The 27,973-nt window shown below is 60.3% G+C and overlaps 1 protein-coding gene across 1 annotated transcript; it reads left to right on the top strand.

The window, feature by feature from the left end:
* DGAT1 (diacylglycerol O-acyltransferase 1) lies at positions 1-27,888 on the top strand. Its single transcript, XM_048837263.2, has 17 exons — positions 1-191; positions 10,552-10,639; positions 14,992-15,032; positions 17,093-17,178; positions 18,473-18,525; positions 19,595-19,700; positions 20,033-20,152; positions 20,596-20,670; positions 21,214-21,317; positions 21,996-22,034; positions 22,592-22,633; positions 23,197-23,241; positions 23,512-23,624; positions 24,876-24,941; positions 25,370-25,457; positions 25,985-26,047; positions 26,456-27,888. Exons 1-17 carry the CDS (start codon positions 16-18, stop codon positions 26,600-26,602), a joined length of 1,452 nt encoding a protein of 483 aa, XP_048693220.2. The 5' UTR covers positions 1-15; the 3' UTR covers positions 26,603-27,888.
* Positions 27,889-27,973: the final 85 nt, after the last annotated feature.

The raw sequence follows: 27,973 nt of genomic DNA, 5'->3' as shown, positions 1-27,973 counted from the left end.
CCCGCAGAGCCAGGCATGGGCGAGCGCGGCGCGGGCGGCTCCCGCCGCAGGCGGTCCGGACCGCGGCGGCCCAGCGCGGGCAGCCCGGCCGAGGGGGAGCCCGAGCGGGAGGCGGAGCCGCCCCGGGGGGGCCCGGAGCCGGCAGCGGAGCCCCCCGCGGAGAGCGACCCCGACAACTGCGGGGACTTCAGGTAAGGGGGGGCCGAGAGCCCGGGCCCCTCCCCCCGCGGGGGGTCACGGCCCCTCCCCATGGGGCTCCTGTAGCTCGCCTCCCGCGGGGGGGCTGGGCACTAGGGAGGGGTCGATGGGGCCCCCATTGTCTGGTCCCCCCCCCCCCGGTAGCCCGAGCCCCCACGGGGCCCCTCCCCACGGGCCATGGCCTCCGCGACTCCCCTTTGCGTGGGTCCAGCCCCCCCCCCCCGGTGTGCCTTTGGGCCCCTGTGCCTGGGGTCCCCCCCACATGGTGACCCCTTCCAGCTGGGGTGACGTCTGTCCTCCCTTCCAGCAATAGGACAGACCTCGTGCGGCCCCCACATGCCAGGTCCTGCCCCCCCCCCCGCTCCCTAGCGGCCCCCCGCGCCGGGAGCGCGCTGGTGGTCCTGTGTGGCCTCGTACCCCGAAGTCTGGCTCCCAGCTGGCCCCCGGAGGGGCTGTGTGTGACCCTGATGTGAGGGTTGTGGGACCGGGCGTTCACTCTTGAGCCGAACGATGCCCAAGGCTGGCGGCGCCGTGTCGCCGCTGCCGCTGTGTGTCTGACTCACGCGGTTGTGCCCCCGGAGCAGATAACTGTGCCTGCAGATAAGCCCCGAGCATGGTTCAAGGCCCTTAATTAAAAGTCCCTCTGCACAGAGTAGGTTCGTCCCCGTGCTCTGACTGGGTCACGGGGTTGGTGTCTGACTGTGCAGTGCGTCTCCCCTCTTTGGCTTCCACTTTGTTTTATGCCCGGATTTCTAATCTCGGTCTTGCCTTGGCTGCTCCTCTTAGTGTCGTGTCCTGTGTGCGTCCTCTGTACTCCGCTCCCTTCCCAGCCTGCTCCAACAGGGGAGCACCGAGGCTCCTGCCTGGAAAGTGTGGTGAGAGGCGGGGAAGGGGGTCGGCCTTCTAAGGGGTGAAGGATCAGCGTTGTGAGGGAGGCTGGCCCTGACTCGATCAGACCCCTTGCGGCCTCGCCCCAGCTGGACATGTTGCCATTCATCACTTTGTTTACCTTTTTCTGCCAGTTTCAGGCCACATGGCAACACTTGTATCCAGGCTAGCCTGCCTGAACTTCCCTGACATCGTATCCAATGCTGCCCTAAAGCCGGGCTGCTAGAACAGGGCTACTACCTTGCTCTTGCTCACTGCTGGGTTTGATAGCATGTGGGAGGTCATGCCACTTGTCAGGCAGGAGGCCTTTGCTGTAAGGGGTTCCCAGGCCGCAAAGCATGGCCCACATCTTAGTATGGGGCTGGTCTCTTGGGACCACACCCGGAGACCTAGGCTCCCATACTGTGATGCTGGCATTTTTAGAGCCTCTTCTGTGTATTTATAACCTCCTCTCGTGCAAATTGGCACTTGTAACCAGGGAGGAGAAATCAGCATTGACTGGCCAGCTTTCCATGGCTCGTCATCAGGGAACCTCTCCAGGGGCTGCACCAACTGAGTGAGATTGTTTTCAGAGTAACAGCCGTGTTAGTCTGTATTCGCAAAAAGAAAAGGAGGACTTGTGGCACCTTAGAGACTAACCAATTTATTTGAGCATGAGCTTTCGTGAGCGACAGCTCACTGCTTGTGATGGTGGGGGACAGGGCTCTGCAACCCTGGGGCTCACTTCCAGTGCATGTCTTCCAATGAAGTATGCATCTGATGAAGTGAGCTGTAGCTCAGGAAAGCTTATGCTCAAATAAATGGGTTAGTCTCTAAGGTGCCACAAGTCCTCCTTTTCCTTTTCTTTTTGCGGATACAGACTAACACGGCTGTTACTCTGAAACCAGTGTATGTCTTACATTCCTAAAGCTCCTGCTTCAGGGCTTCAGCCAGCCATAGCAGTGGTCAGGAAGGGATTCTCTCGCCGCACCCCCCTGTGTGATGAAGCAGGACTGTTCTTAATGTTTCCTCTGAATATTGTGGGGGTGCCTCAGTTTCCCCTATGCAGTTCTTAAGTATCTAGGGGGTGGGGTAAGGGTGTATGATCGTTGCAGAGCCCTAGAGGGCAGGTGTGTGCAGGAGTCTGGACACAGAGAATGGCCGACACTCTGTTTCCTGGCAACTGATGGCCTGGGCCCTTCCCCCCTGCAAGGTGAGAGCTAAAGGGTTGGAGAACAAAGGAATCTGGTGACCTCCTGGCTCCGGGAAAGGGACAAAGCCCAGAGGAGGAGGGGTGGGAGAGAGTTTCAGTTTGGGGCTGGTTGGGGATGTGGAGGGAAGTGCAAACATGGTTGTCTGGCTCACTGCCCCTCAAAATGGACCCATCTGAGGGGTCCTGTTCTCTGCACCTACAAGCTCTGTGTTAGACCATGTTCCTGTTGTCTAATAAACCTCTGATTTACTGGCTGGCTGAGTCACATCTGACTGCAGAGTGGCGGGGCAGGACCCTCTGGCTTCCCCAGGACCCCGCCTGAGCAGACTCACTGTGGGAAGCGCACGGAGGGGCAGAGGTCAGACCCAGGAAGGTGGAAGCTGTGTGTCCTGCAGACAGGCTGCTCACAGAAAGGAGACTTTCCCAGAGTCCTGCCTGGCTTCGTAGGGAGCAGTTCCAGAGCGTCGCCCGGGGACTCCGTGACACCCCCGCCCTGGTGTATTCTGAGAGTGTATCTGCTTTCTCTGAAGCCTCAGGGAGGGCCATGGCAGGAGATGGGACATTGGGCAGGGTGAGCCAGTGCTCTGAGCTAAAAGAAAAGGAGGACTTGTGGCACCTTAGAGACTAACCAATTTATTTGAGCATGAGCTTTCGTGAGCTACAGCTCACTTCATCGGATGCATCTGAGCTGGCACCAAGTGTCCTCTCTCTTAGGTTCTTGCCTGGCTGGTTCTTGCTCACATGCCAGGGTCTCCTTGATCTATACGTGGGCATGGGAAGGGGAGTGTCTCTTCTCTGCTCTCCCCCCATGGCCCCCCTGGTCAGACTGGCAGGGAACTCGGGGTGGGGGGTTGCCTTCCCTGTAGTGTGTGGGTCACTTGCCAGAATTAGCTGGGTGTCTCTCACTGAATCCATTCCCTGCCACTGGGGAGCCTCGGGCACCAGTGCCCCTTGGTCCCTGCTGTTCTCTGCCTGTGACACACACCAGTCTAGTCTGCTGTGGGTCTCCTCACCATAGCTGGGTTTAGGGTGCGGGTGGCCTGTGATGTGCAGGTCAGACTAGGTGATCTGGTGGTCCTGTCTGGCCTGACACTCAGCCTCTCAACCCTCCTGATAGTGCTGGGTGCCCATGGTGCTGGTCTCTGGATGTTAAGTGACTTTGTTCTCTTCTCTTGCTGGGTGTGAAGTCCAACTCCCTAGGGTGTTCTGTGAATTCACTAGTGGTGGGTGGGGGGAGGAGTTCCCAAACTGCTGGCACGAGCCTGTTTAAATGAACGGTTTCTTCCCAGGTCCCCAGACAGCATGGATGATGCCAGTTTTCGCTCTACAAAACGGCATCCTCCACTCAGTGTGACCTCCTAACATAGTGCGTGTGCAGTCATGCGGTGTGGAGCAAACGAGTGTCCTCTGCCCACCAGGGATTGCTGTGGCCCCTCTGCTGATGGCAGGACCCCCCTTGCCAAATGCTGTAGAGACCCCAGAGCGATGGGTGCTGTAGCTGTGCCTGACGGACCATGACAGTAAGGGCAAGGCTCCCGGCGTGGTCTCAGTTCTGACAACTGGCATGCCTGCCCTCTCCTCTCCGCCTCTCGCTCATTCCTGGCTTTGCTGGGTGATACAGCAGAATCCTGGGAGGTGTCAACAAGACTTGATTTGTCCCTTGAATTTCTCAAGGATTCCCCGAGCTGGTCTGTCAACGGCGATTTCAGAAGTTCTCTCCAAACTGTACAGATCCAGTCTGTGCTGGAAACTGGGGCATCTCTCCTCCACCTTGTGGCCTGGGACAGTGGTACCAATGGGTGGCCTTCCTAGGGTGGGGACCCAACATGTCAGCTACTGTCCATTTACCCTCCATGCTGGTCTTAGTCCTGTCTCCCACCCCGCATGGGAGGAATCATCTGCTCCCACCCCCTTTCTGGGAGAGGGGAGTTTGGCTCGTATGCCTTTCTCAGCCAGCAGAGAGGCAGAGGGAGTGAATCTTGCCCTAAAGCAGAAATGCCAGCAGTGATCCAAGGCCCTGTCTCTTCCCAGTTAGTGTCAGGGAGGGAATGTGGGGAGGTGCAGTCTCAGACCCCACGGGTGTTAGAGATTTTACAGAGGGAGCATGAGCCTGTACAGCTGATGTCAGCCTCCAGCAGGCAACTCACCTACAATAGAACCCAGCTGTGAGGCTTGCTGCCAAATCTGGAGTGCAGAGAACAAAAGCGCATGACTGTATCTGCTGCTTCATCTTGGGCCCAAGCAGGCCGACTTGTGTGCAGGAGCTGAGCTGAAGGTCTAGGATCGGTCTCGCCGGGAGACCGCCGTGGCATTTCTGTAGCTAATTGCTGGCAGTAGTACCAAGAGGCTGCAGCCCAGATCAGGGCCTCGCTGTCTTAGGCCCTGTGTGAAGGCAGCACCAGCCAGCCTCTGCTCTGAGCTCAGGCTGGTCTTAGGCCTGGAGAGAACAAGCGAGTCCCTCCTGGAGGGAGGACAAGTGACTGCATAGTTACTAGCCATGTGTACAGCTTGCTGCTAGCCTTCTGGAGGATTCCAAAACACGTCTCCCCTGGCCCCCATCACTGCAGTGTCTGAACCTCTCAACCGTTCCTGTCTCTCCTCCCGCCCCCTGTATGTCAGGGTTGGGCGGTTACCCCAGTGTGCAGCTGGAGAGCTGAGGCTTTGAGTAGGGGACTTGCCAAAGATCACCCATGGCCTGTGGTGGAGAGGGAAATTGAACCTGTAGCCCTAGGCTTGTGCCTGCACCACTGGGCCATCCCTTGTCGCTCACTTTAACAGCTGGAAGCCCATATGGTTGTGGTGTTGTGGAATCAATGGATTAGACAGACAGCTGCCAGGAATGGTCTGGTTATTATGTAGTCCTGCCTTGAGTGCAGGGAATGGGACCAGCTGACCTCTCGAGGGCCCTGCCAGCCCTACACTTCTGTGATTCTATGTGGCTTGCTTCATCTGCCACTGAAATGCAGCCTTCTCTGGGGTGTTGCACGATGGTGTTTAACAGCACAGTGGAACACGCAGTAAAGAATCTTGCGTCCAAATGACACTGCAAGGGTGAGGGGTGGGGGGAGTAACCAGGGTTGGCGTTCCCCTGGGAATTCAGGGAAACACTGCTCCCTACGGATTGCCGTGGGGTCTCTCGAGACTGGTCAGATCGGCCGTTTTCTCATCTGAAAGACGGCAGCGCTAGCCGAGCAGTTCGGAGCACACCCGCTGTGATGCTGGCTGGCAGTCACCCACCTGCACCCTGGCGGCTCTCAATGTTCAATCCGGCACAGCCGCAGCCGGCTGCCGCTTAGCTCAGGAGCAGATGGAATCGCAGTGCAAGGGGGGACGCTTGCGGGCCACGGCTCATTTAAATGCTAAGTGTCACAGGGCTTGCAGCAGTGCAAGTGTTAATTGTTGTAAGCCACAGCCTTGGCTGTCTCACCTGCTTGGCAAACACGTGGTCTATAACCTGTTCTCTCCTCATGGCTGGCTGGCCACTTCCTGCTCTGATCAGGTTTGGAGAGCAGCCAGCTTTTAGAGCAGTCTCCGGTGCAGCATCTGGGGGCAAGGTTGAGCGTAATCTAACAGGGCACATATATCCCCCTTGCTGGAGGTGCTGCTCCTGGCCACCTGTGGAGGAAGGTTGCAGGGAGAAGTGTCATTTCCTCCATCACCAGAGCTGAGAACTGACAATTCAGTGTCCCCTGGCTTTGCTGAGGGGGAGCAGTGGCCGGGACTCTGCCCTGAGGACTTTGCCCTCACCCCTGTGCTGTGCAGAGGAGGACCCCAGAGGGGGTGGGAAGCAGCCAAGACTCCAAGTGTCGCAGCCTGGCACTAAATGGTGCTGAGGTTAGTGGTAGAAGGGGAGCTAAATGTCTGCAACAAAGCCCAAGTGACTGAAATGTGCCGTGCTGGGGTCTTCTGTCAGCCCCTTGTGCCACAAGCCTGGCTAGAGAGGCAGCCAGTGAGAAGAGCGCAGGGGGCCCTTTGCTTCTGGGGGGATAAGGCCATTTCTTCAGCTGTTCAGTGTCTCTGCCTGTCTGGGACTAGAAATATGGGCATAGGGCAGGAAGGTGGGTGTCTGGGGGGCAGTAAGGCCTAACCTCAGGCTGGCCACTGGAGAAGTAGGCCTAGGCAGGAACAGAGCTAAACGTGTGGGGGCTGGCTAGTGCTGGTGGGCTCAGCTGACAATGCTGTGCGAGGTGAGGTGAATCCAGCATGCTCCATGAGGCCTGGGCGGTGAAAGGCTGATGGGTGGTCGGACTTCGCTTCTCTTGGCAGGGCAGGCACTGCCTAAGGGCAACAGGGAACGGGTGTCGGGTACGAAGGAGCCATTCCTGCAGAGCCGCCTTCACAGGAGCCCTGGGGCATCGGCTCTGTGACGCCAGAAGCACCCGACTGCGGCACAGATGCCTGTAGTCCAGCCGGGAGAGACACTTACCTGTGTCATGATCAAAAGAGCATCTGTTGGTTGGGTCAGCGGGTGCAGAGCCTGTTCGAGGATTACAGGGAAACTTCCACCCTGGAGAGCGAGTCCCAGCCAGGAAGGACCTAACAGGAGAGGAGTCCAAAACCCTACTGGAAGCTGCAGTGCTGAGGATGGCCACTGACTTTCTAGCCTAGTGTGGGATCCTTAATCGTCTTACCGGGACAGTCCAGAAGAGTCCCAGCCCTGGACTCGGAGGCCTCTCGCTGTAGTTCAGGATTCCTAATCCCGTCCCCACCTGATTGTATCTTTCTGGCTCCGAATACTCCTTCGATGGCTCCCTGGGGACATACCCCATGTGCTGCACAGAACACGGGCACAGGTGATTAAAGGTGGCGTGTCTGTGTCCTAGGACGCCTGGGCTCCACTTCAACCCTGGAGACGCACTGACTCGGAGCAAGTTCTGTACCTCTGGCTTTGGCTCTTAAGGAGCAGACACCAGCTCTAGAAATGTCAATTCAGTCTGACTGAATTGTGTCTAAAATAGCAACCAGAGTGCGCACAAGGGGGTCGGTTTGGCCATCTAATAGAGGTATCGTTCTGTACAGTCAGCCAGACACTCCTCTCCCTGGTTGGGTGACTACCCAGACTAGAGGTAAATCTCTTCCCTCCTCCCTGCACTCACTGCAGCCTTTACTGCCCCGGCTCTTGCTCACATGGGTTAGCCTGCCACTGCAGGAGAAAGTTGAGTGTCTAAATTTGGTTCAAACCACATCTAATTTCAATGGAAAAACCTTGTAGGGCTCTAAACTGGCTACCACTCCTCGCTGCTGTGTCCTAGACCCGCAGTGGTGGCTCTGTGTGGCTGTTATGGAAAGGCAAGTCCTCATCTGGCCTCTACCAGTGCAGAGGGGCCTGCTGTCTGCCTTCCCACAGTCCCTGGCTGCGTGCATCTTTCACCGAGCCCTGGATGGTGAGAGAGCAGGCAGCAGCATAGCGTTCAAACGCAGAAGAGTTCCTGAGTGTTGGACCAGGAAAAGGGGCGAGCTGGATCGAACCACACAAATCGGAGTCTGAACTCCCAGCAGCCGGCAGACTCTCACTTGTCAGCCTCTCTCGCTCCTAGTAAGAGGCTCAGCAGGGCCCTTAGCAGTGGCGAAACTCGGTGGGATATCCCTGCCTTAATCCTGGGGATAATCCCAGCTCAAGTACTTTTAGGTAAGGTGATACAGAAGTCGGTTCCCTGCCAATCTGGCTTGGGCAGAGACCTGATGCCAAGTTCTGGCCCCAGCTGATCTTAAAACCCTTGCCCCTGGCCAGGTAGCTGCCATGAGCTGGATTTCCAGCAGACTGGAGTGCCCTGGGCAGGTGCAATCACTGGCCCCAGTCGGATTCCTTGTGCAAGCACAAGAGCCTCTAGCTGCTGCTTCTCGTCTGACCTCCGACTCTCGCTATACAGGACACTTTGGAAGTCCTGGCTCTGCCGACCAGTCCCATGGCCTATGCTGTGCAGGCCCAGAGTGCCAGCCCCATGGCAGGCACACCCCTGCCCTGAGGAAAGGGGGCCATTCCCCCACCACAGGCTACAGCTCGGCTAGTGGTTACCCACGTTAAATACTGCACCCCTGTGAAAGCAGGGCCTCTTACGCCCTGTCCACACGATTCAAACAAGCCTTGCAACCTCCTGGGGCTGGGAGGCCTTGAATCAGCACGATACCACCTTGGGCATCTTCCAGCTACGTGGACCTGTTTGACGTGCAGCCTGGAGGAGGGGTCTGGCTGCTTCCCTAGAGCCGTGACCACGGCACGTTAGGACTGGGTACCACCGTACTCCCGTAGGGCCTGTGCTGCGTGTGGCCGTGTATCCTGGTCCCTGCAGCAGCTCCCTTGGGTGGTGCAGACCTGCCCCGGTTTGCCGCCTGGCGCCCGCACTAGCAGCAGTGCGTGGGGTTCACTAACACTGTTGGTGAAACTCCTCTCCAGGGCTGGGCTTGCACGTAGAGTGGGGCTCCCAGGGGAGGGAATAGCGAGCTCTGTCTCACCGCCTTGCTGCCCAAGCAGGGCTCCGACAGCTGGCCTGTCCCCAGGACAGGGGATTGGGACAAGCATCCCCGAGCCATCACTGATGTGGATGGGGCTCTCCGTGGTCCAGAGCAGGCTGACAGCCAGTGAGCGGGAAGGGTCTTGCTCCTGCTTCCTATTGGCTAGTGGCACGCTCCCCTCCCCGCTCCAGCCCAGTGAATGGCTCCTGAGGCTGGCCAAGAGGCTTAACCTAGTAGCTTAAGAGGTTGTGATTAATGTTAAAGTAACAGACTCCTTGCTTAATCTCTGGGCGTCGGTGACATTGTACGGGTTACGCAAGGGACCGATTGTGTATGGGGTGGGAGAGAGGTGCTTGGCCATGGGTCGCTGCCCCATTGCAGGGGACTGGCCACCCTGAACCTGCGGGAAACGGCACCCCGCTGTGCTGCTTGCTCAGATCTCTGGCGACTCCCGCGGCTCTGTGGAGTAGCTGAGCACTTTCCAGCGGTGTACTTAGCGGGGTGACTGATCTGCTGTGTGTGCTCCCATCTGCTGGGGAGCAGCGCGTGCCGTGCGCGGTCTTGCACAGGTAGAGATTTTGATGTCTCTGCTGCTGTGTATGTCAGCAGAGGTTGGCCCGAGCAGCACCCAGAGCAGAAGGTGGGGAGGTTTGGGGTGGCCCATAGTTCCTGGGGGGGGAGTTCGTTCTGCTCTCAGGAGCAGCTCCTGAAAAAGCTGTCACTCCTAGGAGAGCCCCATGGCGCTGAAGGAGCCAGTGGTCAGCCAGACTCTCCTCCCACAGCTTGAGGCTCTGTGGGGCTGTCTACACAGTAAACCACCCGTGGCTGGGCCATGCCAGCTGACTCAGGCTCATGGGGCTCAGAGCAGTGAAACAGCCCCACAGCCTATCGACTTCCGGGCTTGGGCTGGCGCCCAAGTTCGGGGACCTTCCCACCTCACCAGACTGGGAGTCCAGGCCTCCAACCCAAGCCCAGCCGTCTACTGCAGTTAAACGCCCCGCGGCATGGGCCAGCCGTCCATGTGTAGTTGCTGTGCAGACAGACTTAGATGTGCCGGGCTCAGGTTATTCCCAACAGCTCGGGAAGTTTCAGTTCCCTAACTCTACAGCAGACAGTGCCAGGTTCTCCGCACCTGCCCTGCTGCACTGCCTGCGAGCCCCCAGGGCCCGTTCCGTCCTGTTGAGGTGGCCAACTGCCCCAGTAGGGTGTGGACACTGCCCACTGAACTGGGACCCACCAGCCATCCTAGGACAGTCATCAGATAGCGGCTGTCTGGCTGCCCCAGCGTGGTCCAGATTCCAACCTGTTGGGTTAGTGTGTGGCCTCCAATGTGCAGGTCGCACAAGATACCTGGTGGGTGCTTCAGGCCTCAATCTGACCCAAAAAGTCTAAACCTCTTGTGACCATTCCTTTAGCTTCCTGGTCCTCCGCTCCTGGAGCTCCCCATGAAGCTCCCCATGGGTGTGACTAGCTCTGTGGTCCCTGGGGCAGGTTCCAGTGGCCTGCAGGGCTATGTGGTGGCCAGCTCTGGTTACCAGCTGGGCCATGCCAGGAGAGGGCAATAGCTCCCTCACTCTGCACACGAGCGGTAGCTGTCGTGGTCACGGGTTGGCCTGGGGGATTGGGAATGGGAGGGTGATGTCCCAGTAGGACGTAGCTTGCCCGCGTTGGAAGCTGGAGTGCTGTGATGCGCTGAAGGATGCCTGCAGCTGCTGGGGGCTGGAGCCAGCAGTGGGAAGGGGCTCCCTTGGGAAAGATGGGGTCCTTGCCTGTCACTGGGGCTTGGATAATCTGCTAGGGTCTCTGACTTCTCCCTCCAGGTGTCACAAGGCGCAGGAGTCTCTGCTCAGCTCGTCCAGTGGGTACAGCAACTACCGAGGCATCCTGAACTGGTGTGTGGTCATGCTGGTGAGTGTGAGCCGTATCTGGGCCGTTCGCACTGCGGGGGGTGGGGGACAGCTTCTCCCCACCGTGCCATGGTGTTACTCCTCCAGAGTGCTGAAGGCTGGTGGCTTGGCTTGGCACCTGGGGGCCAGCCTGGCTCTCTGGCACCTGCTCCTCTGGGTGCTAATGCCCAAACATACTGGCTGGCTGTGGCTCCCCTGTCTTGTGCAAGAGACTGCTTTCACGGAGCAGAGCAGCTGGCCACGAGCCAGCTAGCCGCTGCACCTGTAACAGCCTAGCCCAGCCCTCGGTGCAGGGCAATTCTCGACCAAATTGCACCCAAGTGGGTATCGGCAGCAGTGCAGTGATGGAGCCTGTCTGCATGCAGGGGACTGCTGAGGAGCCGTGCAGCAGCTGAAGGTAATCTCCTGCAGCCCAGACCCACTCCGGCAGGTTTCCGAGCTCGTTCGGGGAGTTGTGTGACTGTCAGGAACAGGTGACAGCTCGCAGCAGGTCCGGCTGAGGCTCTTCAAGTTACTGGCTGTTCCTGGCTGGCCTCATGGGAGATCACAAGCTCTTGTGACTAGAGTGAGGGACTAAATCAGGCCCCACTAGGCTCTAGTCTCCGTTCCACCACTGATTTGCTGGGCGCTGGGAAAGCCCCATCCCCTCTGCCTCCACTTGGTGATCTGGACAATGGGGGTTAATACCCACCCATGCTGAAAGGGTTTGACACACAGCTGCCAGTGCAATCCTGCCTCGGGTCTGTGCGTGGGCCACATCTGAACACTATCTGGAATCTCGCGTTGCTTTGAACGTTCTCTCCCCCGGTCCGTGTAGGGGCTCTACGGCCCCGAACGCCAGCTGCGTGGCGTCCCGCACAAGTACAATGCTTAAGTCTGCACCACAGTTCAGCTCGCATGGTCTCCCCTGGGGGTCACATCCCTGGCCGTGCACACGTCGAGTGTTGGGACTGAAGGTGCCCCCGTGACAGAAGCCAAGGGCTGGAGCTGTGCTGAGGCAGCATACGACTATCGGCTCAGCCCCGGGGCTTGGGGATGGGGTGGGAGGACCTGGAGGGGGCCCAGTCAAGGGCTAATCTAGCCAATGAAATGGAGCATCCAGAGGAGCGCTGGACAGGGCTGCTGTCTCCTAGCCCATAGGGGAAAGCTAGCTCCAAGGACCTCTCACCACTACAGTTCAGCTCTATGTGAGTGCAGCGTGGGGGCCAGGAGCCAGCGATGTTGGCAAGGAGCCACAGCTTAATCCTTTGACTCTTGCATAACATGGGTCAGTGGCTTAGGCCTGTGGGATCCCAGCTTGGCACACTAGCAGGGGCACGGCTGGCCTGGGCAGAGCGGCACAGCTGAGGCAAACAGCATGGCGGGGGAAGTGAGGGCCAGCGCCCCTTCCCCCAGGCTGCATCTGTGCAGCCAGGACAGGTGCACCGGGGCCCTGGTTAATCCGGAGTCTGGGTTTAATTTGATTTGCCTGGGAAAGGGAGCAGAAGAGACGTGGCTCTCTATTGTCATAGAATTCACACTTGCTCATGGCATGGGGCAAACTCCCCATTGCTGTGTACAGTGGCAGAGCTGTCAGGCCCCAGGGGCAGCCCCATCCCTGGGAAGGGGATCCTGCCTTGTATGTCCTGCTGGCCCAGTGAACTAGTGAGTGCTCTGCATCTCACCCCTCCCCGACCTGCTGCCACCCTCCCTGCCCCAGCATCTCCTCCTCCTCCTCCTCCTCATCCTCCTCCCTGGCAGAACGGCCCTGGGCTCCATAATGGGCACAACTGTCTACACCTGCTTCAGCACCCGACTGCCCCTCTTCCCCCGGCAGCCAATGGCCTCTGACACCTGCATTGGGGCCTCTGGTTTCTCTAGTGGCCTCTGACTCAACCTGGGTCCAGCTGGGATCCAAGGACCATGACTGCACCCAGTGGCCTAGCAGGACTTCGATCCCTGCCACCGTGCGCCTGAACCAGCCTGGCAGCTGCATAGACGGGATCTCCTACTAGCCCCTGAGGAGCTGCTAGAAGAAACACTTGCTGGCTGAAGGCCTCTGACCCTTTCCAAAGGGGACTGGGGAGTGCGGAGAAGCCGGGATCTGCAGTAATGTTGTGGCCCCTTATCTTGCTCATGACTCACGTCCTGTGCGAGCAGTAGTCCTTGCATCACAGGGTGAGAAGTCAATACAAGCGTGCCCGTCTAGATTGGGACACCGTGGAACAGGAGGCGGGGAGGAGGGAAGAGGCTCTTGGCAGATCTGGAAATGACCGTGCAGCAGTTACAGAAATGCCTTCCTGACCGCGCAGGGCCAGCAGTGGAGGCTGTTAACCCTCAGTTCCTCAGGCACGTGAAGTCTCCTGGCTGTGGGGGACAGAACATGTTCTGTAGCTTCCCACCCCAGACCCGACCAGCCAAGCAGGGCCAGGGCAGACCCCAGAGACCCATGTCCCTGTGCTGGACAAAGCTGACTAGCTTTCTGGCCAGCCCCTTCTACACAAACCCCTGCCTATGCTGGGATTCTCCCCAGCCCCAGTCTGGGGGCTGCACCTAGACCTGACTAACCCCTGCGAGGCTGGGTACAATCACCCAGCCCTGTGGCCTGGAACGTGCCGGGGCAGCCGTATTGATCCCACGACAGGAGTGTGGCCTGTGAGACCCCTGACAGCCCGCTGTTGTGGGGAGGGGAGGTGGAACAGCCTGTGGGGTCTCTCCTGGTGAAGGGGGGTGAGGCTCGAGCTCTTGCAGAGTTTGCCTGTCTCCTTCTTGCCTCACAGGCGCCCTGTGGCAGGAAACTTGGTGCCTAGCCAGTACGTGCTCGCCCGCAGCAGGGTGCTTTGTGCCAGGGCTGCTTGTTCCCAGTGGCTCCCCAAGCAGCTGCGGTAACCAGCCCTCAAGCTGCTGGCATGGCGCCCGTCCCTGTTGCTTCACTGCCGGGTGACCTTTGGCTGTGTGAGTGCCGAGCTGAAACTTGAGCAGCAGCAGGGTGGGGCTGGAAGGGTGTTGGAGCGGCTGCATTCGTAACCCGACTTGGAGCTGCCAAGTGACTGACTCCAGCAGGGTAATCCCTGTGCAGCAAGGCACCTTCGTGCAGTTAGGAAACAAGGGAGAGCTCGGAGCCGAGCGACTGAGCCAAGGAAGCCTCTCCAGGCAATGACCTGCAGTGCAGGCTCCCGGGGCCGGCTGCCAGAAGGGGCTGGGGGGTGGCTCTGAGGTCGGCTGTAGAAAGTGGCTGTCCTCTCCAAGTCGGAACAAACAGGGAGCAAGTGTGGGAAGAGTCTGAACTCCCAGTTGTGCAGGGGGGGACTCGGTGCCTTTGGGGAGGAACCCGGCCGCATATGACCGTGCCCAGCCACCTTGCCCGAGTGTAGGAAATGCAGAAACATGCGCTTGCTCAAAACTTCCTGAACTCCCGGGGTAGGTACTGTCCTGGAGCAGGCTCTGGCTGAAGTGACGTGTCTTGGGCACTGGCAAACCGGCCAAGCTGCTGCTCAGTATTGGGCAGCCAGGTTCCACAGGGCTCAAATGCCCCAACCTGACTCTGGGGCCACATCTCCCCTTGGGGCTCTGATCTCGCTCAGCTGCCTGCCTGGGAGCCAGCAAACGCTGGGCCTGTCTCCCAAGCCGCTGGAGGGGGCAGGTCCCTGCCCCCCAGAGAACCGTGGATGGCCTGGTTTGCACCCCATGGACCCAGCAAAGGTGCCAGTCACTTCAGTCTGTGACTTGCAGTGTGGGCTCTGCTGCTCTCCATCGAGAGGGCAGGGCGGGATTTGACTCGTATTCTGGCGGGCTCTGCTGGGCACAGCATAGCTGCACCCCAAGCTTGCAGTGAGACCCGCTGAGGCCTGTTGGCTACTTAAACTTGTTGCCCTGTAAGTGGGGATTGTGGGGCTCCCTTGGGCCTGACCCCATGCCCTGCGGAGCAGCCTCCGAGGCTCCACTGAAGGATTCGGGCCTGTTACCAAGGAGCTAGCACCCAGCACTCTACAGCACCGGCGAGGCCTGATTGGCACCAGGGACAGACCCGTGGCCAGACAGCTGAGGTCCTGCCTGGCATCGACTGAGCTTGCAGGGGCAAAGGCCTGTCTCTTCTGGGGGGCAGGATGGGAGAAGAAGGGAGCCCAGCGCAGTCAAGAGCAGCAGGCTGCTCTGGGATGCTTCTCGGGGGTGAGTCTCTCTGAAGGGCAGTAACAGGGTCTAACCCCCCGCGCCCCTCCCCAGCCTGCCACTGGGAGTCTGGATCCAAGCCTACTGGAGGCCCTGTCTGCTGAGCCGAGCCCTGTGTGGAATCCTCTCCCTTTCCTTCCGGAGCCGTGCGCAGGCTCCGAGTTCCAGTCACTCCCTGAGTAACCCTGGCTCCTTCTCTTCCAGGTCTTGAGCAACGCCCGGCTCTTCCTAGAAAACCTCATCAAGTAAGTGCTGACCCCTCCTGCTCCGCACCAGGGCCAGGCTGCGGGGGTGCTCTGGCTGGGCAGGGGCTGGCTGCAGACACGCTCCCACAGCAGAGCGTGATGGGACCCGATCACCGATGGGACGAGCAGCAGGGGCTGCTGAGTCAGCTGCTCACAAGTTCTGTCACGAGCTAAAGGTGACCCACAAATCAGTCCCCCTGCCCTGGGTCCTGCCAAACCCCTTCTCCCTGCCCGCCTGAGCCGCACACCAGACGGACCAGTCATGCCATATGGGGCGCGCCACCCCGGACCGGCTCCGGGCGCCGTGTGGGAATGAAGCTGGAGCGCAGGCTCGGAGCGGGGCCTTGCTCTGGGGTGGCCCGGAGCAGCGGATGGTGCTTGACGGGGTTCTGCCTACACTAAGGGTGCAGACTCCAGAGCTCCTGGCGAGCTGCTGCAGAGCCGCCCTGAGTGTGTCGTGGCTGGTCCCCCTACACGCTCCACGGGGCTTGGGAGCGAGGTGGGAAGGTCCGAGGGGAGTTGGGAGCTCCCTGTACCAAGGCCTAGAGGAGAGGGTCCGTGCTCAGGGTGCATTCCGCACTCGGCAGCGATCTCTGGGTGCTCGAGTGCCCAGACAGCACTGTGTCCTGCCCAAGCTTTCAGGGCAGGGCCTTGACCAGTGACCCTGCTCAATGGGACCCTTCTCCTGGCCCTGGCTAAGCTCTGCCTCAGGCCAAGGGCCCTGACTCCTGTGCCCGGGAAACGTCTCGGTAAGCACCAAGGCCAGGCAAGGGATTGGCAAATGTCTACATGCCTCCTAGGAGCATGTGCTGGCTTGCCAGCCCTCCTCCGCCCTGGCACCCGGCGGAGGCAAGTGCATGGCTCTACGCTGGCACCTGTTGGTATTGGTGCCCGAGGGGCGACCTGCTCCCTGCAGGCGTGGGGCTGCACAACTAACCCAGCCTGCTGGGTGCTGAGCTTGAGGAGATTTGACCTTCAGCCCCCAGGGCCTGGACCCTGTAGTGCTGGTCATGGGCAGTGAGGTCTGGCCGCGTTCCCCCAGATACCTGGCATGGGCCCAGGGAGTGTCCCCTCCTGCCAATGCCCCGTCCGTCTGCTGCCCCAGGGCTTGGGAGCCTGCCCCTGCAGTAGCCGGGGCCACCATGCACATGCTAAGGGCAGGGGTGCCACCACGTGGTACTAACATGTACTGCAACTTCTGAAAGCCGCTCCCCATTCTCACCTGTCGGAGGGCCAGGCCCCTTGCCCCCTCCCCGGAGTGGGAGCTCTGACAATACATCATGGCGCTTTCCTTACATCTGCAGCTTGGGACGGTCCCAAGCGCCACTCGGGCCTGTAAGTTCTCATCCTGGGTCACTAACAACCAGCTGCTGCGTGGGCTGGGCCAGTCCCTCGGGCTGAGTGCGGGCTTGGAGTCCCGCTTTGGAACTGGGCCGGGCCTGGCTAGCTAAGGCCACAGCCTCTGGGTGTTGCTGGGCCTGGCAAAGTGCTCCGTGTTCCCATGCCCATCAGGACTGTATGGGAGACCACTGCAGACTAGCTCCGAGATGGGTTCTGGTGGCCTGACACCCAAGAGGAGTCCTGGGAGAAAAGCCAGCCCCTCTGAGCAGGGGGGAGAGCCCCTTTCCCATGCCCAGACTTCTCACTAATCTCTTCCCGAAGGCTCAATGTTTTCCAAAGGCTCCTGAGTGCTAACGAGTAGCTGTGTTAATGGCTGGAGGCCTGCACCTGGAGGGAACAGGTGGCGGCTGAGGGAACGAGCCCTGGGGCAGAGGTCCTGGTGGAGGATGTTCTGGGGATGCCGGCAGTGCGTTGCTCCCGCCTGTTGTATGCCAGGCGTGGGGCAGGGCTGAATGGTCCATGTCTGTGGCGGGTGGGAGGAGTGGAACCGCTCTCCGTACAGGGACCTGCTGCTGACAGATCCCTGGCATAACCGGACGCAGCTCTTCCACATGGGCTCGATCACAGCGGGGACTGAAGCCACCCGGGCACCAGAGCCCCGAGCAGCACGTCAGACCAGTGCTTCCCTCTTGCTCACCTGAGACACGTTTCTCTTACAGATACGGTATATTGGTGGATCCAATCCAAGTGGTCTCCCTGTTCCTGAAGGACCCCTACAGCTGGCCCTCCTTGTGCCTTGTCATTGGTGAGTCTGCAAGAATCCCTGCCCAGTGAGCTGAGATGGGCCCCATAGGAGCTGGCTGCCTCCTCCCTGAGCAGTCTGGAGATGGGACAGGCCCGCGGGACCCCCCAGCCCATCCCCAACAGGCCAGGGCAGGATTGGGCCCTTCAGAGGGCTCTGTCCAGCCCCTCAGCATCACCAGTGTTGGGGCTCTTGCTCCCCAGGGGGGTCACAGCCTGACAAACCCATGAGGAAGGCCCTCCTCCTAGCTGAGCCTGCTCGAGCCCCAGGCCTGCCCTTCATTCACCAGCTGCTGCTCCCACGGAGCAATCGGTGCCCAGATCCTGTCCCCTCCTCCCCTGCCCAGAGCACTAGCGGAGGAGGGGGGGTCCAAAGGATTTGTCCACCTTCCATTGCAAGCGTTCACGCGAGGGCTGGGCCCTCTGCGGTTAACCCACCTGACCTTGCAGACAGTCTCCTCCACCTGCCTCTTGGTGCTGAGCTTGGACAAATGCTGCCAGAAAGCCCCATCGCTGGGAATGAGATCCTTGGCTCGTGTGGGGCAGCCTGGTGTCTGGGCAAGACGCGCCTTTAACCACATCCATCTCGGACCTGCTCCTGGCAGCTGCATTGGCCTTCTCTTCGTTCCCAGTCCGTCGCTAGCTGTCAATCACCTGTCTCGAGCTGGCAGGGCTGGACTGGGCTGGTTGCCGGTGTGCTCTCTGGGGTCCTTCGGGGACACAAGTGCTGTCACGAGGGAAGGTCCTGAGCCAGAAGGAGCTAATGTTGCCTAGGATGGGCGCAAGAGGTCTCCCTAGAACGGCCTGCAGTAGCGATGCAGGGGGCCAACTCCTAGCCTCTGCCCTCTCCTTGCTCAACCCCCTCCCTTCTCCGCCCCGAGAGCAGAGCTGAGCGCTCTGACAAGCCACGACCCCTGTTCTGGGGGCGGTGGGACTCCAGGGACGCTGTGAACCCCTCTCTCATGGCATCTCCCAGTGCCTTCCTGCTCCCCCGAGCCTCCTGTCCAGTCTCTACTGCCCTCGTGCCGGGGTCACCCTTCCTGACCCTGTGCACTGGCTTCCTATCTGCTGCCCTGCGCTGATCTTTCAGCCTGCTCTCCGAGGCTCCGCAAGGAGCAAGGCAGCCGAGCTGGATGCAGCGTATCGCCAACTCTTCACAGCCGAGCTGGGAACTCGAGGCCGTCTCCTCCTGCCCCTGGGCCCGGCTGCTGGCAGCAGGCCCTTGCCTGGCAGTGATCAGAGGTCTCCAGTGCCCTGGGCGACGGGACTAGGTGCGCTAACTGTCTCTTTGCTTACAGTGGCCAATGTGTTTGTGCTGGCTGCTCTGCACACGGAGAGACGCCTGGCAGCGGTGAGTCCCTTCCTCCTGGGCTCTCTTGGCCACGCACGGGTCACACTTATCCTCTGTGGCTGCGGCTGCTGGGCTGCTCTCAAGCCTGTGGCCGGGGAAATAGGAGTCTCCAAGCAAATGCATGGGTGGAAGGGGACTTGAGGATAAGAGCAGGATGATCAAGACTGGTCCTCTGACACCAGGCTGCAGGCGTGGCACTGACAGGCCAGACTAGGGGGGCTCAAACTGGACCCAGTGAGCCCCCGAGGGAATCCCCTGGAGTGCTTGGGAGGGAGGGAGGCTCTGGACTGGCCTTTGCACCAGATGAAGGGGGTGCCCTGCTTTGTCCTCAGTCCTGAAACCAGTAAGTGTCTGTGGAGCACTGACTGGAGCCATGCTCTGCCCTGGCTCCATCTCCTATGAGCATCCAGTGGCAGCCTTCTGCTTGTTACTTGTGGGGGTGGGAGAGCAGCCTGGGGAGAAGTGAGCGGGGGTTAAGCTAAACCTGACAGGTGGAACAAGCCCTCAGGCTGCAGCCCCAAAGCCCCCACTCCCTGGCCCGAATCTTACTTGGCTGGCCTGGTCTCCAGCAGCTGCTGTGTCAGCATCTCCCAGCACAGCTGCCTGCAGGCCCGGGGAGCAGTGCGTGGTCTGTGCTGGGCCCTGCTCGGAATACCTCTCCCCAGGGGATCTTTGGAGCAGAAATCGAACCAGGGCACCTCTCCTTCTCAAAGCCTGAGCCCAGGGCCGCAGCCACTAGGGGGTCAGTAGCACTGTGGGGCACACTAAGCTGTTCTGGGCCTGGCCTGTCTGAGGGGCCGTGGGGCATGTCCCAGGGAGGGAGCGGCTGCTGCGATTCCTGTTCCCAGGTGGCCGCCCCGGCACCTAGCTCTGGCGGAAGCCACAATGAGGCCTGCAGCAAAGCAACCGGGCGGAGGGTGCATGCTGCCTTTTCCGGCTGTGCCGTGCCCCTGGGGCAAGCTGAGGGGAGAGCTGGTCCGTCATGGGTGGGGGGGGGGGGCACAGGAGGGGTAGGACAGAGGGCGCGGGGCTGTTGTACTGGCCTCATGGGTCTCCTGGCTCCCCGCAGGGCTCCCTCTCGGAGAAAGTTGGCACGGCGCTCCATGCTTTCAACCTCCTGACCATCCTGTGTTTCCCAGCGCTGGTGGTTCTGATGGTCTCCTCCATCACTCCAGGTAGGTGGTGGCCCCTCCTGGGCCCTGGTGGTCAGCACTGGCTGCCTTCGGACATGGGCTCGCACTGCAGGGACCCCTGGGATACTGGGGTCTCTGGGCTCGCCAGGCAGGAGCAGGGTCAGCAGCAGCCTGCTCTGACCTCGACTCTGGTGGACTCTGGGGCTGGGGGCCCCTAGGGACAGGCTGACCCGGGTCTCTCATCTCCACTGTGTTAGACGCTCACTAACCAGGGTGGGGCGGGGCTGGGCAGGGCCGGAGAGTTGCCTGGGGAACGCCGTCCCCGCAGCAATGCCTCCCGGGTTGCTCACGCTCCTGGCCTTGTCTCTCCCCAGTCGGCGCAGTGTTCACTCTGTCCATCTACACCATCCTCTTCCTCAAGCTTTTCTCCTTCCGGGATGTGAACAAGTGGTGCCGAGCCCGGGGCCGGGCAAAGGCTGGGCGCGTGCGCTCAGGTGAGCTCCGGTAGTGGGAGGCACAGGTGGTGGGCCGGTGGCTGACGCTGTGAGCTATGCTACCCCGCGTGACTGGAGCAGCAGGGGCATGCAGCTGTTCCCCAGTGCCAGGAATGCTGCTGTGGCCTCCGCTTTGCCGGGAGGGTTATATTGCACGCTAGTGAAGACCCCCTCTCGGGCTTCACCGCCAGGTCTCTCTGTCTCGATGCACGAGCGCGGGGCTTGCCCGTTCCAGGAAGGGGAACAGACCTGGCCACAAATGGCTCTGCAGAGATTGGCACGGCGGCTGGCTTTGCCTGAGTGCGACTGCCATCTCAGCATGGGGGTCTCTGCTCCCTCCCATGTGACTGCCCTCCTCAGGGCGTGGGGCTGGTGAGTCTCAACCGCAGCCCTGCTGCCAGCTGCCTGGCCTTCAGGCTAATGGCTCTTCTCTCATCTTCCAGCTTCTGGGCCGAAGAAAGCCAATGGGGAGGTGGCGCAGAGCGGGGTGCACTATCCAGCTAACCTGACCTATAAAGGTAACTGGCCCTGAGCTCCTGGCCTGCAGCGTGGGGACAGTAGGCTGGGAGGTGTTTCTTGCCTAACACACCTGGACTTCTCAATTCTCTCCCAGAGCAAGGGCTTTTTCAGTAAGACCCTGCTGAAATCCCAGGGCGTGCCAGCTGGCCATGGGCACTGATGGCTGTGTGGAACTGGGCCCAGATCTCTGTCTCGGGAGCACAGGAGGCCAATTCAGGCTGGGGAGAACAGGGCTAACAAGAGTCACCTCCCATCACTGCCACAGTGGGACAGTGACCCAGTTGACCGGCTGCTCGCCCCTATCCGCAGCCAGCCTTCCCTCACCTGCTGGGAGAGCCCTGCTGAGGGTTTAGTGCCTGGGCGTCCCTGAAGGCAGTGGCCCTGCTCCATAGGGCTGTCCCAGGAGCTTGCTGACCCCCTGTACCCACCTCACCCGTGGTCGCTCTGGGCAGGCGGTGTCCATGCTGCTTGTTGAGAACCTCAGTGACTCTCTGCAGGGGCGCTGGGCCTGTCCCCGGGGTGACGCTGCTGGTCTGTTTCAGACATGTACTACTTCCTGTTTGCTCCCACGCTCTGCTACGAGTTGAACTTCCCTCGCTCGCCCCGGGTACGCAAGCGCTTCCTGCTCCGCCGGCTCTTCGAGATGGTAAGGCAGCCTCGGGCCCAGCTCCGGCCTGGATGGGGGCGCTGCGTCCTGCTTGGAGCGCTGGGCCAGTGGCAGTCCCCCTGGCTCAGCAGGCGCAGATCGTGGCCGGCCCAGCCCCTGCTCTCCTTCGGAGAGCAGGACAGAGCTGGCCGATCGGAGGGCTGGCAGCGGGTGGCTGCTACGGCACTGACTCTGCTCTGGAGAGTGGGCTGAGGCGGGTTCAAGGCTGGTGTCTCAGCAGAGGTCTCTTGACCAGGCCCTGGGGGTGGGCGGGGAATGCCTGTGGCTGTAAACACCCCGTTGTCCTAGCTGGTAGACAGCAGCGTGCCCGCTGGGGGGCGGACGGCCTTCGTGCTGCGGGGAAGGACACACCCCTCTAGCTCAGCGGATTCAACAAACCCGGCGTTGCTCCAGGACGCCCATCTCCCAGAGCAGGTTCCTGGCGTGGCCTGTGTGCTGCCATGCTGGGACACAGGCAGCAGGGGCTGGCTCAGACCAGTGTGGCCTGGTGCCCGGCATGCCAGTTCAGTGGGGTGGGCACTGAGGGACCCATATGCCTCATGGGCCTGTCTGCCAGATCCCTCCAGCATCTGACTGGCCAGGCATCCTGCATGGGCCTGTGCTGTGCAGGGGAGGGGGGCCTGGCTGATCTCACCACTGCTGCCTCTTTGTCTCTAGCTCTTCTTTATCCAGCTGCTGGTGGGGCTGATACAGCAGGTACGTGGCTGGAAACGGAGGTGAGGTGGTAGCCAGGAGCCCGCGGCCGCCCGCCATTGCCAGGCGGGCGTAGCCTGTGGCTGACGCAGCATGCGGTGCCGAGGGGCTGGTGCAGAGCGGGCTGGAGGCTGCGCTCTCCTGGCTGAATCGAAGCACGCAGATGCTGCACCATGTGACCGTCGCAGGGAACGGACTCATTAAGAACTGAGCAGATGCTGGTGTCTGGTGCGGTGGGGTGGACCCCTTAGGAAAGCAGGGCAGACACAAGCTCCCTGGTGAGCATCTGTGGCCAGTTTCAGAGTAACGAAGTCGGATATAGGCCCCGGTGGCATGGGGGACTTCAGGTGAGCATGCCATGGGGCAGGCTGGGATCGGCCAAGCAGTGGGGCTGAACAGGGGCAGGGACAGGCGCTGTCTGGTGGGTGACTTACCAAGCAGGTAGTGACCACAGCTGACCGTGCGGGATGTCCCGGATCTTGGGGTGAGGGGCAGGCTTGAGGGCTTGGTGCTCTGGGTGGGAGCAGCCTGACTGTCTAGAGCTAAACTTCTGCTTTCAGTGGATGGTCCCCACGATCCAGAACTCGATGAAACCTTTCCGGGTGAGTGACCTGCCTCCCTTTCACTGTCCGGTCCGGGCTACTGACTCCCTCCCCGCAGCTCCTCGACTCCTGCAAGATCCCTGTTGTGCATCTCTCCTCTCCTGCGGGGCCGTGGGAATGACCCCTCGGTGGGCAGGAGGCGGCTGTCTCCCCCTCTGGGGTTCCTGGCCACAGCCGGGCTCACGTGGGGCCCCACAAGGGGCGGCACCTCAGAGCTCTGTGGAGAAGCTTCATGCCGTACCGCTGGCTGTACGGTGGCCTCAGCTGGCCGGGATTGAAGGCCCCTCTCCCGGCTGGTGGCCAGTGCACTGGCTGACCTGTGGCATGCCCCACGGAGGGTGCATGCTTCCTTTGCTGTGTGTGCACTGAGGCCTGCGACAGGTCAGCAGGGACCCCATCCCTTCCCGCCAGTCTGGTGCCTAAACAGGCCTCGCCCCTGACAGAACCAGGCTGTGGGCGCCTGTATCTGGGAGGGAGCAGGTGGAGTCCTGAAACCAGCCTCTTCTCTGCCCCCTGCCCACTTGTCCTGGCCAGCTGGGACTGATGCGGAGCTCTCCTTTCAGGATATGGACTACTCGCGAATCATAGAGCGCCTCCTGAAGCTGGCTGTGAGTACTGCCGCTAGAATTCGCCTCATACCTCCGGGGCTGGGGACATGGGAGCCTTCCTGAAACCGGCTCCCAGCATGGTCTGGCTCAGCAGAACCTGCTCTTCTGTCCCCTGGCCTCTCATGGGCATTGGCTGGCAGCAATGCCAAGGGGCGGCTGGCTCAGCTCTCTAGCAGGGAATTCCCTGGAATGCCTCTGGTATGAGCTGATTCTTGGTGTCCGCCAAGGGCATGTGCTTGGTCTGTTCAGTCTGTTCCTTTCTCTGGGCAGGTCCCCAATCATTTGATCTGGCTCATCTTCTTTTACTGGTTCTTCCATTCCTCCCTGAATGTCCTGGCTGAAGTGATGCGGTTTGGCGACCGGGAGTTCTACAGGGACTGGTGGTGAGCAGTGACCCATTCGGGGGGCCCATGATGGGGGAGCTGTTGCTTAGCTCCAGACAGCTGGCCCCAGGCCCGTATCCCCTGCAAGGGGGGTGGGAAATCTCCTTGGACTCAACTTGCTATTGTGGCCAGCTGCAGGGAGCTGGTGGCAGAAGACTCTAGCTGCTGTCTCATCCCTGATGGGAGGCGGGACTGTTCAAAGCATGTAGCTATGTAGAGCAGCCATGTGGTTTCACTGTATAGCCCCTGTCCGGCTACCCACCCCCTTGAGTCCCCTGAGCCTGGGAAGATGCTAACATAACACTTCCAGTGCCTTCCTGCTGGGCTGGGAGCCCTCCAAGGAGCATGTGCGGGTGCTGCAGGGAAGAGGCGCTCCTGGGCTGGAAGAGGTACCATCCCATCTCAATGGTCTGTGCTGAATACCTCAAAGAAAGTTGGGGGGGAACCACCTCCAGCTGCCTCCTCGTGCCACTGTGCCATTGACCAGTTCCTCCTGAAGCATAAGGGTTCTGTGGTCATAGCCTGGCTCCCCGGGGGATGGTGGTTGCGTGTTGCTGTCCTCTGAGATCCTGCCAGAGGCCACAGCCCAGTCATGGGGGGTCACTCAGGGTCAGTCTGACCCCAGCAGACCATGTTGTCCCTGCCCGGGGACCCCCTGCCCGCACTAAGAAAAGGAGGACTTGTGGCACCTTAGAGACTAACCAATTTATTTGAGCAGCCAGACCTGCCTGGGAAGCCAGGCGCATGGGAGCTGCTGGACAAACCCTGCGGGTATTAGTCTGAGCGGCAGCTGACAATCAGGGTTGTACTTGGGGTCCCTTTGCCCCTTCCCCTCGTCTGGCTGAACATGACTGGCCAGGCAGCACGGGGTGCCCTTCCCTCAGCCTGGTCCAGCCGGGTCTCCTGGGACAGGGCTGCTGTTAAATGCACTTCCCGAACCTGTCCGCAGCCATAAACAGACACGCCTGCAAGGTCTGCAGCTGGGCTCTTGACCAAAGCCCGCCTCGGGGCTAGCTGGGGGCAGAGGGGAGTGGGGGGGCCTGTGAAAACTCACCTGCCCCAGCTGCTGGGCCTCTCGCTGGGAAGTCCTATGTGGCCCCACGGTGCTGACGTAGTGACAGTCCCCGCCCTGACGGCGTATGACAGGCTGTCGGGAGCTGACTGGCTGTCAGGAGCAGCGGGGCTGTGCTGTTCCCAGGTCTCCGGTGTGCCCACGGCTGGCAGGTTGTTGATGCCGGTTCTCTCCCCCAGGAACTCCGAGTCCGTGACGTACTTCTGGCAGAACTGGAACATACCGGTCCACAAGTGGTGTCTCAGGTACGGCTCCCCATGGGCTCAGCGTGGGCCTCCCAGCCCACTCTGTTGGGGGCGCGGCATGGCCGCCCCCAGCTGCATGTGCTGATCTGGCTGCCCTGTCACGGCCCACCCAGGATGGAGGTGAGGCCTGTGAGCTAATCGCTCAGTGGATAAAAGCCGACTAGAGAACACCCTGAGCTGGGCCCGGCAGCAGCAGGCTCCTGCTGGGGCAGTCGGCAGGGCTGATCAGCGTGTGAGGACGCTCCTGGAAAGGGGCAGCTCCGAGAACCTAGTTCCTTGTTCTCACCGGGCAGGGAGATGCTCCCAAAACTCAATCATCAGCTGCTGCTGCCTAGTTAAATAGCCAGTGCTGCTAACCTGGGCTTTCCCGACTGCTCTGCTCCCAGCCCTGCAGGGCCCACACGGTAACTCCTGATCTTGTGTTCTAGGCACTTCTACAAACCAATGATCAAGAGGGGGGTCAGCAAGTGGACCGCCCAGACTGCAGTGTTCCTGGCATCGGCTTTCTTCCACGAGGTTGGCACCCTGGCTTGCTGCCTACATGGGAGGGAGGGGACTCTTCGCGTCGGCTGTCGGTTTCAAGAGTTGCATAAAAAGAACAGTCATGGCCTGACGGGGGGGAGGGTAAAACTCAAACAGCAGCCTTCCCACCAGCCCGCCCTCAGCGGGACAACCAGCCACAGGGCGAGCCCTCGGTGCGACCGCACCTCAGTCTGCGTGCTGTCCGTGGGAGGAGGGGGGGCTGCAGAAAAGGCAAACTCAGCTCAGCGCTGTCCCCACGGGGACTGCTTCCAGGGGTCTCGTTCTGGGCAGCTGGTTCTAGGCTGGAGCAGTGCTCTGGCTTTGCCATCTCCTGGGCTGAGTTGGGTACCCATCCTGGGGAAGGGAGGACACGGGGCGGGTGGACTGTGGGTAGCAGGCTCAACCATCCCTCCCCACCCCTAGCTGTGGGGGTGGATCCTGGAGGGTGAGCAGTAGCAGCTCCTCACCTTGTGGGGCTTGGGGCCATGCGTGGCGCTGATGCAGAATCTTCTCTCCTCCAGTACTTGGTGAGCGTGCCCCTGAAGATGTTCCGGCTGTGGGCGTTCATGGGGATGATGGCTCAGGTAAGACCTGGGAGGTAGGGAGGTCACCTGCCTCCTTGGGTTTCTGATCCTTCAAGGGAATCTCCATTCTGGCATGCTGGAAAACAGCTCGTGCCCAGGGGCCTTCTCCACTGCACCAAACCGCATGGAACCGTAGGGAGACACCTGCCTAGTGTAAATCTGTTGGCTCGAGGCAGTTGACAATCTCCATGTGTCTTCTGTAACTGCCTCATTCAGTGGCTCCTTCCCAGTGCTCTGGCACCCACCCCCACCTTTGGACCCCTGGGCCATATAATGGGGCCTGTCTGTTTTGGTTTTTTTTAAAAACCTCCCCTCACATGGTATTTGTGCTCTGTTCTGCCCACTTACTCGGGTTGTGACAGCCTGTCTGAGGCTTGGAGTCCAAGCTCTGACTGCTCCTCCCTCCAGATCCCACTGGCCTGGCTTGTGGGAAGGTTCCTCAGAGGCAACTATGGGAATGCAGCTGTATGGATCTCCTTGATCATCGGGCAGCCGATAGCCGTCCTGATGTACGTTCACGACTACTACGTGCTCAACTATGAAGGCAGCCAGTAATGCATGTGGACTCCCTGTTCCTCCCTCTCCTTCCGGTGGTTGGCAAGGAGCCGACCAGGGGTCAGAACCCCCCACTTCCTGCTGCTCTCCGGAAGCCTCTGCGACCGACTGTAACACCAGCACGTGTGCGGAGATGTCATTGTCTAAGGAAGCTGCCTTGTCTTTTTATATGGGTGTGTAATCAATGGGGATGACTATTTTTGTGAATTGAATGTTGGATCAATGCAATATCCTCCCGTGAGAAGCACCAGAGAGGAGGAAGGGCCCTCCAGGTGCCACTGGCCCCTTCTCTCTCATCACTGGTGTTAACGCTCAGGATCAGATTGTTGAGAGGGCATTTCCCAGGCTCCTTTAACAGGGTGTTCAGGGCAGAGTTTAGGGCCTGCCCAAGGCAGCACCAACATCTTCTGAGGCCCTCTGGAGAGCTTGGCTAGCTGAGCCTTCAGAACGTGCTTCTGCGCCGATCGCCTCTAGACTGTTCCCTCAGTCTTGGCAGTAGGAGATGGGTACCTGCCGCCTCGTCCCTTGGGGCTGGCCAGCAGCAAGGCCTGGGCCTCCATGTAGGGTGTCGGAGCTTTAATGTAGTGGCTCCTTTGCTCTGACCGGTGCAGAGAGGCAGCCAGCCAGCTGGGAGCTGCCATGTTTAGGGCACTTTTAAAAGGACTTTCACTGAAGTCTCAAAGTTTGTTCCCATTCCATCCCATGTCCAGACGCTCTGGCTGCCTCCTCTTTAAAAGGCAGCTCTTGCAGAAGGGTCTCCCCCTCACACTGATCCTGCAGCCCTCCTGGGAATCCTTCATGGTACAGCCTCTCCCTTGGGCTGGCCCCTGGCTGCAGGACCAGCAGATGGCACTGGGCTCCTCAGGCATGCATCAGTACTTCCTGCTTCAGCCAAGGGGAACCAGGAGCTGCCTGCTCTTGTGTGAAGCTCCCTGTGTAGGGGAGTCATGACAGTTGCCTCTGGTTTCTGTACGGTGCACGGGTTCCACTTGGGCTCCTCTTGGAGCCCGCCGTAGTCCGTCCTCAAGCACTCCAAGTGCTAGGTGAAGCCTCCCAGGTGGCTGCATGGCCCTCCATGGCTGTGCTGTTTGGAGGTGTGACTCTGAGATGGCAGATGCAATCTGGATTTGTGTTGAATGTCCCCTTCAGGGGGCCATGACCTGTCCATGCAGGGGCCATAGTACTGTGTGGGCTACCCCTGTCTCCAGAAAACTTGCCTGCCCTAGCAACTTCTGACACTCTCTGTCTGTATCTGCCAAACCGTGAATAAAGCATCTTTTCCAAAACGGTCCCATGGGCTTTTTGCTGGGGGTGGGAGGAAGGGAGGCAGCTTAGCTCAAGTGACCAGGCCTGGTGCCTGCCATGGAGATG

Source organism: Caretta caretta, chromosome 2, assembly GCF_965140235.1.
Source record: "Caretta caretta isolate rCarCar2 chromosome 2, rCarCar1.hap1, whole genome shotgun sequence".
In the NCBI taxonomy this organism is placed as follows: Eukaryota; Metazoa; Chordata; order Testudines; family Cheloniidae; genus Caretta; species Caretta caretta.
This window is presented reverse-complemented; position numbering and strand designations above follow the sequence as displayed.